Source organism: Pleurodeles waltl, chromosome 6 (assembly GCF_031143425.1).
Source record: "Pleurodeles waltl isolate 20211129_DDA chromosome 6, aPleWal1.hap1.20221129, whole genome shotgun sequence".
NCBI lineage: Eukaryota > Metazoa > Chordata > Amphibia > Caudata > Salamandridae > Pleurodeles > Pleurodeles waltl.
The window spans coordinates 1,366,747,745-1,366,768,392 of record NC_090445.1 but is presented as its reverse complement, the minus strand read 5'-3'; the positions used below and the strand labels follow the sequence as shown (position 1 = coordinate 1,366,768,392).

At 42.1% G+C, this 20,648-nt stretch overlaps 1 protein-coding gene across 1 annotated transcript in view; it reads left to right on the top strand.

Annotated features, from left to right (window-relative positions):
• OGDHL (oxoglutarate dehydrogenase L) overlaps positions 1 to 17,473 on the top strand; it is a 664,251-nt gene extending 646,778 nt beyond the window's left edge. Inside the window, exons 22-23 of the mRNA XM_069240663.1 lie at positions 1,629 to 1,783; positions 8,842 to 17,473. Of these exons, the coding sequence (XP_069096764.1) occupies positions 1,629 to 1,783; positions 8,842 to 8,965 (279 nt within the window). The 3' untranslated portion in view covers positions 8,966 to 17,473. The remainder of the gene's footprint in view (positions 1 to 1,628; positions 1,784 to 8,841) is intronic.
• Positions 17,474 to 20,648: the final 3,175 nt, after the last annotated feature.

Here is a 20,648-nt window from a genome sequence, read left to right as displayed (position 1 = left end):
GTGTTTTGTAAGAGTGTGTGTATTTTGAGCGTGGCGGTGTGTACCGCCAATGGAATACCGCGATTGAAAGACCGCCGCGTGGATTTGTGGGTCGTGATAGTGTGGCCGTATTTCTGTTGGCATGACGGTGGAGGTTTTGTTTTCGCCAGTTTATCACTGACCTTTGGTGTGGCGGACTTCTGTGTGTGTCTGAATTTTGGCGGATTCTGAGCAGTGGTCATAATGACCTTGGCGGAATTCTGCTGCCGCGGCAGTGTGTTGGCGGTCTTCTGCATGGCGGTAAGCGGCTTTTACCGCCAATGTTGTAATGAGGGCCAGAGTCTCCTTGCAAGCCTGTTCATTCCTTCCAAAGTGTGGTTTTCTCTTTGTTACCAAAAAAAAACTTCTTCCCTGATCCCTTTAAGCCAGACCTCTTCCCATTAAAACAACTAATAAGAAATGTATCCTTTAATTGCCTATTTGGTTGTCCCCCAGGGCTGTTAACAGTTATATTATTAAACAAGCAGGGTCTCCGTATCACACCTCTCAAACAATCATCATGAATTGCATTAATCAACACTAAACATGTTAGTAATTGCTGGCATTGCATGCAAACCAGGTACTGATGACTTTCACCTTATTTCAGATAATTTTGATGATTAGTACACAAGTACCACATTTCTGCTAGTTACTCTTTCTGCATTAAAAACGTGTGGATTATGGCTAACATGACTAATGGCAACTACCTGAAAACAATTGTGGGTAAGAAAGTTTGAAGATGGTATTGCTAACCTTGGGTTTTAAGCCACTAGAGTGTGGATGCTAAGTCCAATTTAAATGAGGCTACCATTCCTAAGTCTCTAGTTCCACAGCACAAACTTGAGTGAATTACAAAACGCCTGTAAGGACAATTTACAAAATCAGTTATTAAGGTTGTGGCTCAGGGACCTGAGGGTGGGGGTCCGCTACGCCTACTCGGGGAGTCTGCAACTGCTAAAAAAATTGAATAGTTTTAACTTATTAATAAAGTGTAAATAGGTAAATATACAAAATAGAACATTTTAAAGTGTTCTGTAAATGTCAAGGAATTTGAAATTGGAGGCGAAAAATTCAGTTGGTGTCCTCAGGTTGATTCGTGGCAACAGTGCAAGTGCATCTAACAGAATATAGTATGGAGGCTAGGTGGCCTCAATTGAATTTAGTAAACCACGAACCTTCCCTTTAAAATTAAAATGTATATTTTGTAATATTTGTGAGTTAAATAAATAATCTCATTACTTGTGTGATGAGTGCTTATTTCTGTATTTTTGTGTATTGAATTGCAGTTCAAACCATCGAAATTGCTGAGGACTGGGTCCCTAGATATCAGTGGTGGCTTAGGGTGGTCCCCTGACTCTAATAGTGATTCAGTGGGAGTCCCCTGATTCTAGTAAAGATTAGGAGGCGGTTCACAGAAGTGAAAAGGTTGAGAACCAATGCAGGAAAGCACCATAGCTTTTATAGTCCTAAGAAACATGGAGCACCAAAACCATTAGTTTGGACAGAGGTGTCTTGTAATAAACAGCAGTTTCATGATAATCTAAGAATAAGTTATAACTCCTTTTAAAGAGAATGTAATAAACACTCTCTCTCTCTGTCTCTCTTTTTAGATCTCCCCTTTCCCCTATGATCTGGTAAAGAAGGAGGCAGAGAAATACCCTGAAGCAGATCTGGTGTGGTGCCAGGAAGAACACAAGAACATGGGATACTACGACTATATTAAGCCTCGCTTCCTCACCCTTGTCAACCACACTCGCCCCATATGGTATGAATCCCTCCAGCAATTGGTGTTTGGGGAGGCCGGGAACAGAGTTTAAATGTTAAAAAAAAAAAGAAGTGATGTGCTAATTCCGTGACATAGGGGGAGTTGGGAGTGCCCTTTGACTTCCTCAGGACGTCCTAAACAGCATTTACAAAGGATATGCATTAATTTCAAATTAACATAATTTAATAATGATAACCCAATTATAGCATGTTTAGGGGGGCACATTCATTGACTAATTGGTTGAAATATTGGGTTAAATATTGGGTTAAAAGTTCACGGTTTCCACATGGAGAGCATGGAACTTGCAAAAGAATAACTTACATTATTTGTTCATTTGAAATTAATGTCCTGAGGAAGTCAAAGGGCACTCCCAAGACGAAACATGTGTTGGCTTGGCTTAATGGACGGCTGCATTGATTGAGCATACAATCATGGATATAACTGAAATTTGCTAAGGATTTTGTGATGACTTTTGGACATTAACTGGTCATTATAAAAGAGTGTGACGAACTTGGATTTTGTGTTAAAAAATATTAAAATGAAACTTATTTTGGAACAATTTGAAGTGAACCATTACATGTATTTCAATACTCATTTCAGATGATTTTTTGAGTTACAATGCAGGTTGTTTGAGTAACTGAATATGGTGTGGTGTACTAGACATCTTTCGATTAGACAGTTGTAACGCAGGCTGTTTTGGTTTATTGCTAGTGATAACCTTAGTTATCGTGTAGGGCTTTAGTGGGTGTGTAGCTCTCCTTTAACAGCAGCGTTACGAAATCATCGGATTTAATTGGTGGGACATAGAGCGCCACGTACTCTGCATCACCCCCATATAGAGTGAAAATTGGCATCAACAAAGGGTTTGCGGTGCTAAAATCACCATCTCCCCAGCCTTTAGGAACAGGCAGACTTGAATCAGAAAACCACATTTTTCAATACAATTTTGGCATTTTACTGAACAGACCCCATTTTTACTATTTTTTGTGCTTTCAGCCTCATTCCAGTTAGTGACAGAAATGAGTGTGAAACCAATGCTGGATCCTGGACAGCTAAATATTTTTTAAACGGAGCCAAAATTCTGAATTCAGCAAGGGATTCAGTGCGTAGATCCTTCAAGGTTTTCCTACAGAAAGTAACAGCTAAAATAAAAACATATTGAAAATGAGGTGAAAAAAAGAGCCATTTTTGTCCACTTTTTCTTCTATAACTTTTTCCAGCTATGGCAGATTTTTTAAAGCAATCTACCATTACGTCTGCTGGACTCTTCTGGTTGTGGGGATATATAGGGCTTGTAGATTCATCAAGAATCCTAGATGCCCATAGCTAATAAATGAGCTGCACCTTGCAATGGGTTTTCATTGTATACCGGATATACAGCAATTCATTTGGTGAAATATAAAGAGTGAAAAATAGGTATCAAGGAAACCTTTGTATTTTCAAAATGGGCACAAGATAATGTGTTGAGAAGCAGTGGTCATTTGCACATCTCTGAATTCCTGCGGTCCCCATACTAGCATGTGAATTACAGGGCATTTCTCAAATAGACTTCTTTTTTACACACTGTCTTACATTTGGAAGGAAAAGATGTAGAGAAAGACAAGGGGCAATAACACTTGTTCTTCTATTCTGTGTTCCCCCAAGTCTTTAGATAATAATGGTACCTCACTTGTGTGGGTAGCCCTAGTGCCCATGACAGGAAACACAACATGGACACATCACATTTTTGCAATGAAATCTGACGTGTTTTTTGGAAAGTGCCTAGCAGTGGATTTTGGCCTCTAGCTCAGCAGACACCTAGGGAAACCTATCAAACCTGTTCATTTTTTAAAACTAGACACCTAGGGGAATTCAGGATGGGGTGACATGTGGGTCTCTCACCACTTTCTGTTACTCAGAATCCTTTGCAAACCTCAACATTTGTCCCAAAAAAAACAAACTTTTTCCTCGCATTTCGGTGATGGAAAGTTCTGGATTCTGAGAGGAGCCACAAATTTCCTTCCACCCAGCATTGCCCCAAGTCTCCTGAAATGGTACTTCACCTGTGTGGGTAAGCCTAGTGCCCGCGACAGTAAATGCCCCAAAACACAATGTGGAAACATCACATTTTCCCAAAGAAAACTGACCTGTTTTTTCAAAGTGCCTAGCTGTGGAGTTTGGCATCTAGCTCAGCCGGCACCTAGGGAAACCTAGAAAACCTATGCATTTGTGAAAACTAGACATCTAGGGGAATTCAGAATGGGGTTACTTGTGGTGCTCTCACCAGGTTCTTGCACCCAGAATCCTTTGCAAACCTCAAAATGTATTTTTAAAAAAACACTTTTCCCCCACATTTCGGTGCAGCAAAGTTCTGGAATCTGATAGAAGCCACAAACTTCCTTCCACCTAGCTTTTTCCCAAGTCTCCAGATACAAATGGTACCTCACTTGTGTTGGTAGGCCTAGTGCCCGCGACAGGAAACGCCCCAAAACGCAACATGGACACATCAAATTTTTCCATTGAAAACTGACGTGTTTTTTGCAAAGTGCCTTGCTGTGGATTTTGGTCTGTAGCTCATTCGGCACCTAGAAAAACCTACCAGACCTGTGCATTTTTTTAAAAATAGACACCTGGGGAACCCAGGATGGTGTTACGTGTGGTGCTCTCACCAGGTTCTGTTACCCAGAATTCTTTGCAACTCTCAAAATTTGGCAAAAAACACTTTTTCCTCACATTTCAGTGATAGACAATTCTGGAATCAGAGAGGAGCCACAAACTTCCTTCCACCCAGCATTCCCCCCAAGTCTCCCAATAAAAATGGTACCTTACTTGTGTGGGTAGATCTAGTGCCCGTGACAGGAAATGCCCCAAAACACAACATGGACACATCAAATTTTTCTTATGAAAACTGACCTTTTTTTTGCAAAGTGCCTCACTGTGGATTTTGGCCTCTAGCTCATCCTGCACCTAGAAAAACCTAGCAAACCTGGACATTTCTGAAAACTAGACACATAGGGGAACCCAGGACGGGGTAACTTGTGGCGCTCTCACCAGGTTCTGTTACCCAGAATCCTTAGTAAACCTAAAAATGTGGCAAAAAAAACTAAACATTTTCCTCACATTTCGGTGCCTCAAAGTTCTGAAATCTGAGGGGAGCCACAAACCTACTTCTACCCAGCATTCTCCCACATCTCCTGATAAAAATGATACCTCACTTGTGTGGGTAGGCCTAGTGCCTGAGACAGGAAATGCCCCAAAACACTATGTGGACACATCAAAATTATCAATTACAAAACTGCCTGTTATTGCAGGGGCCGGGGCACCTGCGTTTTTGGTCCTGTGCTCAGCAGCCATCTAGGGAAACCTACCAAACCCAGACATTTCTGTACCCTAAGGAGGCCAGAGTGGTGTGAGTTGCGTGGATTCCCCAGTGTTTTCTTACTCAAAATCTTCAGCAAACCTCAAATTTAGCTAAATAAATCACATTTTCACACATTTCTGTGTGTGCACTGCACCGGCACAAATTTCCTACCACCCAACGTTCCCCTCAGTCTCCCGATATAAAATGATACCTCACTTGTGTAAGTGGGCCAAGTGGCTGTGACATGGAAGAGACAAAAACGTGTTGAAATTGAGGGGGAACCAAAGCAGGTCCAAAAGGGCAGTTTGGAAAAAAAAAGGTTTTAGGCTGGCAAGTGGGGGCAGAATTTTTATTGGTATAGATGTGACAATGCTGGGTGGTAGGAATTTTGTGGATTCCTGCAGATTCCAGAAGGTTCCATAGCAAAAATGTGGGGAAAATGTATGATTTCAAGCAGAGTTGGAGGTTTGCAGGGTATTGTGGGTAAGAAACTGCATGTGAAGCACACCACCCTGGACTCACCCAGATGTTTAGTTTTCAGATGTGTCTAGGTCTCGTATATTTTTCTAGATGGCAGCGTCCCAAAGTCCAAAAAGTGCAGCACTCTCTATTCCAAGTGGGACAATTTTGAGAGTTAGCCAAGCTCTCATGGCCCAAATGTAAAATCAAAACCCATAATAATCAAATGTCCTCTCGCTTGCCATTGGGATAAGATCTTTTAGTGTGCGGGAGGAAAGCTGAAAGTTTGTTAACCCCTTCTGTTGGGCTGGGGCATAACCATGCCCATACTGGTTGGTAGCCACCAAACCACTATTTCTTATTTTCTTTAAATTCCCTGGCATCTAGTAGGCTTTCTTTCCCCCCCCCCCCTCCCGGGGAGTGGATCGGGGGAATTGCCCCATCTGCCCAACGGTGGGCAGTACAACCTTGTCCCAATTTATTTATGGTGGGAGTATGGCCATACCCCCACCCTCTTTTAAAAAAAAAAAAAAAAAAAATCTTCCCTGGTGCCTACTGGGCTTTCTGCTGCCCTGGGGAGCAGATGAGCCTTACAAAAACAGGCCTATCTGCCCTCAAGGGGTACAGAAATGGGCAACAGTAATGCGCCCCCATGGGGAACGACCCTTGCCCAAGGGGCTGCCTCCCCCAAACAAAACACACACACACACCAATCCCTGGTGCCTACGTGGTTTCTACCCCCACCTTGTGGGCAGATGGGCCTAATAGAAATAGGCCGATCTTCCCCCAAGGTGGCCAGAAATGGCCTAAAATAAAATTGCCCCCCAGGGGAGCAACCCTTGCCTAAGGGGTGGCTCCCCTTGCGGAAAATTGGCGCAACAAAAAAAAATCCCTGGTGTCTGGTGGTTTCTGCCCCCTTGGGAGTGGATCAGCCTAATCAAAATAGGCCGATCTGCCTCCAAGGGGGGGCAGAAATGGCTTAAAATAAAATTGTCTCCCAGGGAAACGACCCTTGCCTAAGGGGTCGCTCTTCACCTGTTAAAAAAAAAAAAGATCCCTGGTGCCTAGAGGTTTCTGCCCCCCTTGGGGGCCGATGGGCCTAATTAACATAGGCCGAACTGCCCCCAAGGGGGGCAGAAATGACCTTATAAAAAATTGCCACCCTTAGGCAGCGACCTTTGCCCAAGGGGCTGCTCCCCTTCTTTGTTTAGTAACAGTAAACAAAGACCCTGGTGTCTAGTGGGCGTTCCTGCAGCATGTATCTTATGTAAGGGGTTAAAACACTGGTTTCGTTTAGTTGCTGATATCACATTAATTTGCCCCACTATGTATTTTTAAATGTTGTGCTGTAAAAAAGACAAGGTTTAGCAAAAACTATGGGTTCTTACAGTGTGGAGAAAGAGTTCTTTTTGTTTTGCTCTTATGAGGATGCTAAACTTCTGAGGTTTTTTTAGGTTTTCGCTACAGACATTAGATTATAAGATATATTAGAAACATATTTAGATATTGAATGTATTAGAAACTGTCGATCTGTTGGCAGACCCATCGTTTCGAATACATATTATATTAGTCTTATTCATCGGCGAATGGCTTTGTTGTCTCTCTTAACTTTTTGCTTTCAATCCCACAGCGTTCCTTTCTATTCTTGTGTGTCCTGCCCAAGGTCATCGCCATCTCACCATGTTCAGATTGGATAACTCAATGGGATTTTGTTTGTTTAACATTTTGCATTTAGCACTGCGTGGGAGTACCTTGTGCTTCCTTACTCTCTCCTCTGTCCCTGTGCCAACCACCTTTCTTACCCACAAACCATTTGTACCCCTCCCCCCCCTGCTTTGATGCACCCCCGTCCTGCTTCCGACTTTCAATATTTTTTCTTGTTTTATGAGGGTGTTTATTAGCTATAAATTCCCACCCGGTCACTCTCTTCCTTCTTTTGTGCTTGCATGCACTTTCCTTTCCATTTTTTCTACTTTTATTTGATGTCCCTCATGTTACTGCAGTAAAGTAAAAATATGTACCATGCATCATGACGCATGTGTGCTACACTTCACAACGTTTGTTTCACCCATGACATTTGCCTGTGTAACTGTCCTTGTCTTGGAATGGCTTTCTTTGATACAAACCCAACTACAAATGTGCTTGACATGCATTCCCATGCATATGCATGTGTCATAACCCACTGGGTTGCATGCAGGTAATTCAAATGCACTGGTAAACCAATAACTTAACTTTTTAGAGCAAAGACATAATACCCTTGCTAGTGTTTATTTTAATTGTGGCTGGTGTTATGAATAAGAATGTATATCTAGAGTTTAGAGATTAAAACAATAACTGACTTTCGACTAGAGCAATAATACATCCATCTGAACATTTGAACATCGAGTGATTAAAGGTCCTGTCAGTTTGCTTACTGGGCTAAATGTGGTTTTTCTTATATGGGAGTTTTTACTCCTGCTTTCCAGCTGACATATTAGGATGTACATTTTCTGGATTTGCAAGTAAAACTCCTATGTCACTTGGGAAAGCCTGTAATTCGACATCTTTGTGCTCATTTTATTGAGTCGATGCTGAACTGATCCTGGCTAGAAATCCTTCTGTTCAATCCACTATTTCGCTTTCCACAGTTTTTAAAATGTTGGGCTCATAGTGTACATTGAAATACATTACTAATAGATGTATCAATACAATGGCTTTGTTGTGGTACACTGATTCAAGGTTATTAACTATTGCTGTTTCAAATTTTTACAAACAGTAGTGTTGAATAGGGTCTAAGTTAGAGATGTGACATTTACTATTTTCCTAGCTAAGGACAGAATATTGAATGGATTTACATTATATTGCTGGAATTCAAACATGTTATTGCCGCATTGCCCACTACTAAATGGTGAAATGCAATAAACTGCAGGTTTTGATTGCAACAGTCTAATTAAATGATGTGATGTGACTTGGGAAATTCTCAATGGCAGAGAATGCTGGGTATGCTATCTTTGAATGATAGAATGTTTAGTGGATTTTTATTTGGTGACTGTGTTTCCAATGAGTACTCATTCGAATTAATGTTTTTTTTTGCTGACACAATATTGAATTGTTTCTCTGCCAAAGCACATTCTTGGTGTACAACGTAATGATGAACACAAGCATACTGATTTTGAAGCCATTTTCTGGCATTAAAGTTATCTGAATGGAGATGCTACTATTGTGCATGTCGGATTTATTAATGTTCCATCCCTTCTCACTTTTCCTTGTGCTCATTCAGGTATGTTGGACGTGACCCAGCCGCTGCTCCTGCCACCGGCAACAAAAATACTCACAACCTAGAGCTGAAGAGACTACTCACTACATCCTTCAATCTTGAGTCATTCCATGGAAAGAAATTTTAATAACCAGGCCAAAGCACATCTTCAAGGCACAACATATTCCCTTCAGAATTAAATATTAAAACAAGATAACGTTATAGTAGAAGCTATCAGATAGTTGTTAGTTTGTATAAACCATTCAAACTAGATTTTGAAGGTGATGGAAGACAGGGGCATAGGAGGAGATTGTAATTTGTTTTTGAATTTATATAACAAAGGAATGTTGGATTTGGTAGCACAGATGTTTTCTTATTTGTGTGTTGTACTCTAAACCTGGGGGTTGATGAATTTGGTTACAGAACCAGATTTAAATTGCACTTTAGAAGTTGTGCACCATGGAACTTCATTCACTAAATATTATAGTTGCAGTGGAGACTCATGTTCAGCAATTTACAACAGGTTTATTATGCATGGTATGCTAAACTGTAGAATTAGAGTGTAACAGTTCTGTTGAATCGAATTCAAAATGTTCCTAAAATTCAAAGCAAGTGTCACCAAAGGTTCTAGGCCAGGATAAGCATTCCATGTCCATCCGTTTTTCTTGTGGAACCTAATATTTGCTGGTACTTTGGTCTAATTCTTTTTCACTAAGTGGGTGATCAAGTTTAGATCTGCATTCCTACCATACTGATTTAACCAACTACACTGTTTACCAAAGTCTGGTAATTAGTTAACCAACTCTAGAACTGCTTCTCCTTTTCCCATCTTCTTTAAAACTACTGAAACATGATTGAAAGTTGCAATCAGTATGGCTCCTCAGCCTTTCATATTCATGTTTTCATAGTCCGGCTTTTGCTTCACAGCTGTCATTTATTCTTACCTTGTTTGTAACATGCTCGTGAAAAAGCCTCAGAAACTAGTTTTTGCTTTGATGATGTGAATCTTCCTTAATATTTGCAAACATAGGGATGGAATGTATTGAGTGTGGCATTTCTGTGTACTGTAGTTCGTTATGCTATTTTATTCTGTATTCTGTATTGGGTTTTGAGTTGAAGCCACTTATATTTTTGTCCAGTTCAAAACTTTTCAATGTATGTTAAAAGAATGCAAATGGAAAGCACTGTAATATTAAGGTCAGACTCCTTCACTGTCATTATGATAGTGCAGCATGTATTCTTTGAGTCTGTCAGGTTGGGTAAGGCAGTGGGACAAGAAATGGTGAAGGGAGCAGAGGAGAGGTTAGCTTATGTGGGGCAATACTGTATCATGAGAATATTTGTTAAAATGTGCTTAACGAAAGGGCTCGCCTTAGTAGAAGAACGCATCTATCTTGTAATCAGACCTCTTATGTAAATCTTTGACTAAGGAAAAGTATGTCTTCTTTTCGTAACACCTGACACAGATTTGGGTCTCTCTTAGGCCTGGACATACACTTTGAAATTATAACAGAAAGTAGGGGTGTTGTGCTTGATCATTTTGTTCAATCCTGCTCAAGCATGCTTGCAAGAATCAGTCAGCCGACAAGAAATGGTTACCTACTTTATTCAGCCTGTTGTATCTAGAATATTGATATATCTGTCGCTAACAAGGTACTAGAGCATGTTTTGCATACATCAATAAAAAAGGAACACTTTGGAGGTCTTGACTGCTCTAGTCCTCTGACATCATGCTACCCTTTACTTCTAAATGACAACTCCAGCTCATTTTCTTTTCTCTGCTTCTGGAGAATAGATGTTTCTGCAGGGTGCTCACCAATGCCCAGTCACATAGCGCTGTTTCGTTTTTAACTCAGTATCTATTGCCACCATGTTTTTCTTATTCCCACTGATCTCCTCAAACAATTGTCCTGGTTACAGAGGGTACCGTTTTGAAGAGTGCTATTTCTGCTATTTGTATTATTCAAATTCTGCCCCTCACAGGTTTCATTGACATTATTTGGTTTTTAACCACGCCTTTTGCACCCGCTGTATATCTGATTGACTTTCAACTCAAACGTGTAAGATTTAGTTTTTCAGCCACTTCATGTCTGGCACTTTCATGCCAGGGAAGGGTATCCACAGTTAAAGAGTGTTTTACATAAGAGATCACCCCATTGAATCAGCAGTACAGATGTTGCTGGTCAGCTTAACACCAAGGACCTTGGTGTCAGTGTCTCCTACCGCAGATGTGACCCAAGGTGTTTAAACAGCTTAACAGTAGCTACTGGCTTAAGGTGCTTTCTGACCCTCTTTCTGCCATCTATCCCTTTACCATTCACAACCTGAGCACATAACATGATAAATCTAAGATGACTTGCTCCACACATAACCAGACATTGTACCAGATAACGAGGGCCCCTGGTGCACAGCCATCAGCATCTTGTTGCCTACCAACTCAAACAGTAGCAAACAACAAAAATCCATTCCCACAAAAGTACATAGCTTTTGAAGCCAGTAAAGGATGATAGCAGTAAAGCACACCCCCATGTTGCATGGAGGGACACAAAAGCCTTGCTAAGTAGAATACATGTTTGTGGGTCTCTACCCCATTACTCACTGAACTGAGTTTTGGACCCGGTGTCTCTGACCTTTACTTATTCACACAGTGTTTAGCCATCCAGCCACTCAGGAAAGGAAGAAGACGTGGTCACTTCGAGACAGTGTGTGGAGAATTAGTGGTTGACATGTTGACATGTCTCCTGCTACTTCTTCCCCACCCGTTACACCTTTCTGTTCTGGATGAAAGTCATCTTCAGGCACTCAGAGCTTCCTCACTTAAAACACTTCACAAATCGTGAAAGATTTTGAAGAATGGGGGTTCCTAGACTCCTTGCTGTTTAATTACTTGCTCATTCCCAAAACGGCAATACATCACTTTGGACATAAAGCCCTGAACACCTATGCATCTTACCTCCCATGGTGTGAGACTCTGTATAGAACTAGATTGAGGCGTAGTCAGGAAATCTTTGTGCCCGCAGCCCCGGGATCAAGCTCTGCAAGACTTTCTTTATCATTCGCAGTGATCATGAAGTTCCCATAAAAACACTTATTTAATGAGCTTATTTACAAAATGTTTTCCCAGTTTACCGTCACCAAACACTGATGCTGTCTGACTACCAGGGCTTCTTTCAAACATGGAACTCATCATCATGACCCCTTCACATGCCTTCTTCTTCCCTGAGGTGTATGCACCGCATGTACACAATGTACAATCTTCTTCTGGCAACTCTGGACCGGGGACACTGACACAGACTCCGATGAGGCACAGGAAGATTACGCTGCAGGATTCAGCACTTTCATGTACTAATAGAAAATGTGATTACTTGCCATCATCCACCCTCAATCATAGGTCTGTACCGGCAGTCCTGTATGAGGACAAATGCCCTACACGTTTTCACTTCTTCTGTCCACGTAAGAAAGCTAGATATGTTTATTGGCAAGGAAACGTACCAAAATGCTGCACCACCTTTCATTCCAAGACGAGCATACAATGTTCTCCGTGGCTGCAGGCTAGTTAGGAGGAAAAGTTAAAGCCTTAGCCCCTATTTTATAAAGTGAGTTAGTGGGAAGACAGGTGGATGCTGTGTAAATAGCATTGTATTGTTTAGACCGACATAGGATCATCTATACCTGGCAAGCAGTGGCATAAACTTCAAGTAACATTAAACATACACTGGACAGAGATGCCCCCACTTGGCCATTGAGGTTTTGACACAATGCAGGATGAGATTAGTGGCGCTAAAATCTTTATGCGTGTTCCAGCATGGCTAGAGCATCTAGTGGAGTTTGTACTTTGTGATTCTGACATCCCCTTGCCTGTATGCCAACTCAGCTCTTCATAAGAACTGGCATTTCCCAGGCAAGCTTAAGCAACCCGTCAGCAACACAGGATAGATCTTCTAATTTGCAAAGTTCGTAACATCAGCAAACCTCAACTTTTTTTTTTTTTGCATCCCCACCTGTGCAAAACTGTGGTTGTTTGCCAGATGCCTAGGGTCATTAAAAAAAACCCTGACAGATTTACTCAGGCTTTCCGAAACATCACTTAAATGGACCTTGCAGAGTCAACTAACACCATGCCTCTTTCGTAAATCTGTGCAACCATGCCTAGATCGTTTCATCTTCAGGTCAATGCAAATTTCAACCTGTTAACGTTGTGGTTAGGCGAAGACCCGAATTAATTGAGGAACACTTTCTATCCCTCTTTAAGGGATAGTTCAGAAAAGCACGGTACGCACCCTGGGTGAAGGATGACAGTGCAGTTCAGTTTCTGAACTTGTATCATCCTATTCCAGAAAACACCTTTTTACAGCAGTTAGTTAAAAAGTTAGATATTCATTGCTGTCTGCAAACGAGGTAGTTAGATTCTGATTCACTTTGATCATAAGAGAATTACAAAGAAGAGATGCCAGTGCTTTTAAAAATAAAACATCCACCCCATATGACTTGCTTACATTGTTGGACTGCAAGCCCATGTTTTGAGGCCGTTTCAGTGCGCTGTCTAGGGTGACACAGCTAAAAGGATTGACCAAGGGCAGCAGTTAAAAAAAAGTAGAAAATGTGGTCTAACAGGCAAACAGCCTTGAAATAGATTTTGTTGTTGTTAATAACTAGTGAATCTGACAGATTGAACTGAACAGAATCAGATTTATTTAGGCAAAAAAACGTAAATGCAGCATGTTCTGTATGTGTTCTAACCAATGTAGAGATTAATTAGGAAGCTCAAGATAAACTGAGTTGCAAATATCAATACACAAGTGTATGAACGCAGTCAGTATCATAATTTTACTTATGAGTCAAATTTAGAAATGGGAGAATCCCACGAAGGGAATGTAGGTAGTAAAAACAGTTTTGGACACTGCAGATCTGGTTCTGAGCAGTATGGACAAAATTCGCTGGAGTAGGGCTGGAACCGCCAGCAAGTGGTTACCATTCAGGTGTTGATCTTATAATGGATAAAAAGAATCTCCAACTAAGAGCAGTTCAACTTAAGGCAATTGTGTTCCATTTACTGGTAGGTGCTGTTCGGTACTCCTGGAAAGAGTTCACAAGGCAAGCTTTTTTGCTGTTGCTCATGCATCCATCTATAACTGGGTATCCTCTATATACATGATGGACGGAAAACTCAGTCCATGCATGCTGATAAGCAAGAGGAAACACAAAGAGATTGAACATCAAAGGGAGAGCGTGTCCCCGCTTCCCTCCCCTTGCACCCCATCTGAAGGAAGAGATGTAAGGGTCCACTTTGATGGCTGACTAAGGCTGTCAATAGATTTAATAAGATCAATATCCTGACACCCCCAGTCTCTGTCATCATGAATAGTTCTTTCAGTAAGGCAGGTATTTTCCATTCTGTCCTTAGCCGAAACATGGACAGGTAAGCATCTAAGAGGAAATGGGATTCTACAAAGTCCCAGAAGTATTTACCTGCTTCCTGCTCACGTAGTTAAGAGGCATATGGTCATAGGAAAATCCAACAAAAGTTTGCTTTACTAATAAAGAGGGAGAGGAAATTCTTGCGAGCTTCCATCCTTAATGGAAGTTGGTACCCAAGTCACAGAGTCTAAGGCTGCCAGATGATTGTGGTAGCTCAACAGATCTTGGCTCTCTGATCTCCCAGAGCTTGAAATGGGAACTCTCTCTTTTCACTCCTGAACGATACTTTGGTATCCAATATCTGCTGAGAGGTGTTGTGTTACATCATTTCCCCTCTGTCTCTGCAGTATATGATTAGTTCACAGGAAACCAACTCCACATTTTAGTTTACGCCTTACAACACTGAAGTGTTACCATAGGACATAGGTACCAATACATTAGTGATTGGCTTATATCAAGCTACTTAAACATTAGAAAATATGAACCTATGCCAATGCACAGTTTGTAATATTGTGATATTTGTGTTTCTTTTCTAGTTTTACTCGATATACAGGATGAATAGTCCCAGTCCAGCTCCATTTTGCATCTACTACACTGTACTGTAGCATTTCTCCTTGCTGTAGGATTTTGTGAAAATTCATTTTGATTTGAAACTCATATTAACCTCCTCCCCTCCACACACCACTGGTTTCGGTGACCCAATCTAGTTAGGGATTTAAATGTTATAATGCAAGTTTGGATCCTAATTGTTTTCAAGCACATGGCTTCCACATTTTGTTAAGATAGTGAAATGGAAGACCTTTACTTATAGGTAGATTGCAAACGTCTCTAGATCGTTCTTTTTTGTTGAAATTTCTCTGAGAATTTGATATGAATTATTTAAAAAAATCATTGCTAAGTTCATTTTTTTAAACTCTACTTTGTGTTTAAAGATAATAATCTTGACATGCAGAGGACTCTCAGATTCTATTATGGCTACATAATGCCTTACAGATCATTAAACAAACCTTTTGCCCCTAATGGCGGCACTACTTTTGGAAAAGAGATTCCCAAAGATGTGTTTGCTTGTTGGAATTGGTTTTCATCTTGCAGGGCTTCAAAATGACTGGGGTGGGAGGGTTTAATTAGAGACATTATCCATGCTCAGACTGCCAATGGTAGGTTATCATGAGTTACTATAAGCTATCAGTTTCATCTAAAAGCAAAACGGCCCATTGAGCTACCCCTCCAACTTTTTGTAAACACTTTGGGGGGGGGGGGGCATTTAACATTCGGTGGAAGGCCATCCCTCCGGCCTGCCAGGCACCCACCTGGTCACTAGGGCCCTTGCCTCTCCCCAGCACATGACCACAAGACTTACCTTGGGATCCCTGCCTCCGTGGCAGGAACCTCTGTAGCAAACGTGGATCTGCTGAAGTGGCTGATACACTTTGACTCAGCTGAGTGCTGACATGGTTACTCAGCCTACTCAAGATCCATCTTAGCTTTTCTAAAAGAAACCTCTAAAGTTTGGGTTTATTTCTGAAAAGCAAAAAAGACAATGGCTCAACACAAAGGGGATTCTCTCTGTGTTTGAGTGCTGTTGTTTGTTTTCCCTTTCCAGAATTACCTGTCCTTGCATGGTGGACACAGCCAGTGAAATATGTATCAGTAAGGCCACCCCCCTAAATATGCTGGACATCCTGGTGCATAAAAGGTGGCAACGTTGTAGGGGACCGGTTCCACCCTTTGACTGACTATTGGCGGAGCCTTTAGTGGTTCTACAAGTGGCCGATCGGTGATTACCACTCGTTAAAAGGAGGAACTGCCACAAGTTTGGCAGGGGAACCCTTAATACTGACCAGTTGTCCCATCTCTCCACTCTAAATGACCCTTTATGTCATAGTCATTGGGTCGATAGTTCATGCACAGTTTGACAAGGTTGTGCTGAAATTATAAATTATATTTGGCTGATACGTAAATGGGTTTTTCACTTCACTCCCTCCCTCGAATTCTGTTCACTCGTTAACCTTACGATAAGTATAGAGGAAGAGTGGCTGTGACATAAGATAAGGACAAGTTATTGACCTTGAGAAAGCCCCGGTATCAGTCACTTCCCATCACACCGCTCTGTAGCCACAAGCTCTAGAAGACCTTAGATGTGTATATTCGCACAAAGAGCAGGTACTATTTTCCAACATTGTCTGGTAATGTGAACAATTTGCAAATGTAACACAGCTTTGAAGGTTTGAAGGCTGCATTTCAACTACCGTTGTGCCTGTTAAATAGTAAAATGATTGTCATATTGTGTTTCAGTCACCGTCAATAGTGTTGATCATTTGAACTGTACCCCAGCCTGAGCTGAAACTAATTCAAATGGGGGCAGTCTTCAGTGGCGTAACAAAGGCCCCCGCGGTGCGGGGGGGAGGGGGGGAGTGTCCGGGGAGGTCCCTGGCCCGACAGCTCTTGCTTGGTTCCGGAGGCGGGGGCTTTATGTACTGTACAGGGGGGCTCGCTCAAGTTTCCTTACCGACTGGCACTCTCAGAACACACTTTTAGTCAGTGATAAAATGTAACCACTACTTTGTGAGCAAAAGTAATTAGAAATTCTACTTTTCACTCCAGCGTGTAATTAACGAATCTACTCTTGAGGGACTGGTGGATGGGATTGTCACCCATTTTAGGATTCACAGTTGTCTTTTTCTGTAACATCTTAGAAACATTAGAAAAACATAAAATGCGTCTACCCCAGTTTTAACAAGTGTAATGAAATATTACTGAAATGTATACCCCGAGGAAAGTGAGTTATCTAAGGTCAATAAAAGCACAATGTACTTAATTGAAAACGTATATGATTCCATACTATGTTCGTTGTATTCATATACTCAAGAGAAAAACGTCATTTGTTGTTGTCATTAATACTTTCTATGCAAAAAGGTTTCTTAAGTTCATGTTTAGTGAATGTGAAGACATTTTAGTGAGAGGAAACGGTTTATTAGTTTACCATTAATTCAGTGATACCTTGTGCACACACAGTACTGGGATATTATCCACACGTTATTTTTTTGTTACTATTTTGTTACTGTTTGTCAGCAATATTGTACATTTGTCTACGGACGTATGTTTTTCTTTGCATACTGAGATATCATCAGATTTTCTCTTTTGCGTTTATCAGCAGGTGTGTCATGTGATAATCTGTTAAACATGTACATTTTGATGCAATATCTGTGCGAACATCAATAAAATTCAAGGAAAAGTGTTTTGGTGTAGTGATGAATCCAAAATGCAGAACTTAGGCTTCTCTGCTTCATAGTTTGTAATTTAGTTGTGAGATTGTATGTGTAGGGCCTATTTCTTTTGTTTAAAACGTTGTAGGTTCTGGGTTCCCCTGAGTGCCCACACTATACTACCAATATTTGTACAAGAGCAGTACAAAAGTTTGTCCTGATCCTGTCTTCTAAAGGCTAATCACACTCTCAGGGCATTCTGTCAAAATGTTGTGGCACCCAAGAGCATAAAACAATAAAGCTGAGAGATGCTTTTTGATTTTTTTATGTGCGCATTTTTGACAGTTGCTCCTTTGAGGATATGAATTAGCATTATATCCACAGTGAAAATTGACATTTCTCTTGTTTCTAATTCCACTGGCAGATCAGAATTCCAGAGAGGTGAATAAATGGGGAGATTCTGTATGATTAATTGACTTAAAGTCACCCTGGGTAAATAAACTAAAGTGCAGCGGCGAGGTCACTGGAAGATTTTTCTCTGATGGTTGTGTACCAGAGAAGTGCTGGGAGATCATGCGACTGCATGCTAGAACATGGTAAGAAATGAGAAGGATCGGTATCATTTTCATTCTTCGGGTGTATGGTTCAGGCCGTAGGTGGTTTGCTTCCTTGCTAAGGTGTCATTTCCTTTCAATTTTTGCCGTGAGCACACGGAGGGACTTGAGTGAATGGCATTTTATTGTGAATGAGGTGGCATGCGATGGGAAAAGCACTTCATCGAGGAAACAGTCCCAGCACTAGAGCATCCACAGGGAATGTCCTGAATCTTTACTTTCTGTGTGTGGCATGGTACAAGTCTTCTAATTCCTGAAAACATTCTAGCTGATCAAAGGTGATATACCAGGCTCGTAGTAAACCAGGCTTATGTTAAATATGATGCAGGGTTCAGTGGGGATCTTAGTTACGACACTTAGGGGGTCATTACGACCTCGGCGGTCTTGCAATAAGACCGCCGAGGCCGCGGGAGACAGAATACCGCCATTGCCGGCGGTATTCCTGGCTCCCTATTATGACATTTCCGCTGGGCCAGCGGACGGTAACAGTGTTACCGTCCGCTGGCCCAGCGGAAATGTTACATCAACATTGCTGCCGGCTCGTAATAGAGCCGGCGGCAATGCTGATGTGCAGCGGGTGCAGTAGCACCCGTCGCGCATTTCACTGCCCGAAATTCGGGCAGTGAAATGCGCGACGGGGCTATGCCTGGGAGCCCCTGCACTGCCCATGCCAAGTGCATGGGCAGTGCAGGGGCACCCCAAGTCCCCTTACCGCCAGCCTTTCAATGGCGGTGTTTACCGCCACGGACAGGCTGGCGGTCGGGGACTCATAATCCCCAGTGCCCTGGGGATTATGACCGCCAGGCGGAAACCTGGCAGGAAAGTGGAGGGGCCGGCGGTATGGCCGTGGCATTTCCGCCACGGTCATAATTGGTGCCGGAACACCGCCAGCCTGTTGGCGGTGTTACCGCCAACTTACCGCCCGCCGCCAGGGTCGTAATGACCACCATAATCTGAAAATGGGCAAGCTGCTGTGGGGAAGCTGTTTTGATTCCCTCTTTGGTGTAGTTGGTTGAGACAGGTGAAAATCGCAGGCAGTAGCCATTCCTTAGATCCTGAACGAAGAACATACACATGGCTGAAGTGGCTATGTTTTTGGGTGTAAATGTTCAAAAACATAATATATTTAATTACAGCAGGAGTTGGTGTTACAAATGGGGCCTTTAGTTCCGTTGCAGTGAGTAAAACCATTCCCTGTAGCACAACACTATGGCCAAAACCCAGAACCAAGAACCTCCAGAAATGGACAAGAGAAAATTCAAAACCTTGTCACACTTTTGCCTACACCGGGGTGTGCTGTTTCCCAGATCATGGATGAATATTTAGCCATGCAGCTCCTTTTTCCAATCAGAACAATATGCCCTTGCACGTCCCTCCACAGTGGCGCAGGCGTTCCTATGCACTGGGCTGTAGAGTCAGAACTGGAGAAGGGAGAGCAGGTCAGCAGACTCGTGCCTTTTGGCAAGAAACGTCAGGCAAATACTGCACACTTTCGGAGCCTACTGAACAAAGGTTTGCTATAAGAGAAAACAAGTGCATGTACACACACAATGTTGATTTGAAGAAAGTGAAACGTGGGGTTAAAATACAAATATCACTAGAAATCAGCAATCTAGTTCTTCAGATGAACTAGGACTTCCAACATGTAAGCCTCCAGGTGGTGTAGCATGTTTGTTCTGGTTTCTTCCACAGCATTTGGGACAGAGAGGCAGATCATGCTGCACAGTGCTGACATATTGGAAGCTGTGACCTTCACAATCCAGGAAAAATACACCGCAGCTCATGCAGAGTTGCTACTTGTAAAGCTTAGACTACGCAAAGCCAATACTGGCTGGCCTCCTGGGCTGCACTTTGCTAAATTACCTTTGATTACTAGCAGTGAGTCTGGCCCAAGGACTGCCACACTCCGCCCACTGCACAGTGCACCCGTTTTAAGAAAAGAAATTACGGTCCACCATGCAACCGGTGAAAAACACACATTTAATTTTTGTGATGCTGATAATATTATTTGGCAACACGGAGGACGGTCACTGACTCGAGTTCCTAAAATTTCCCTGGATTGGTTATCACTGGCCTACTAACAATTGATGAGATGCCTGTTATTGTCAGAACAAGTGACTTTTCCCTGATAACTGGACACTGTAGCCAGGGCTGAACTTCCTGTCTCACGTAGCCACAGAAATGTACTTTTACAAGCTATAATCATCAGGAGTGCTTCAAATTAGTGTGAATTTTATGGTGCAATACGAAGTGACTGTGAGGACAAAAGAAAATAAACTATACATAATTTGGCTGAGTGGTCAACTAAAAGTCAGAAAACAGATAACACTTTCACATTCACGAGGAAGTCCCCTCTTTTAAGTGATACTGTCATGAATTTATCAGTCCCAGATTTCTCCAGGACTAGCCTGCAATGTTCGATTGCATACCCTCTTGAATTTTTTACTTAGCTAAGGAACCCCTACTAAAGTGATACCACGCCTCCCCCCCCCGCGCTCCCCCCCCCTCTTCATGTGTGGATGGCTGACAGCTAGCCTGCTCTATTGGGACCCCGTCTGGAGAGTCCACATAAACACACTGAGCTGCTCAAACT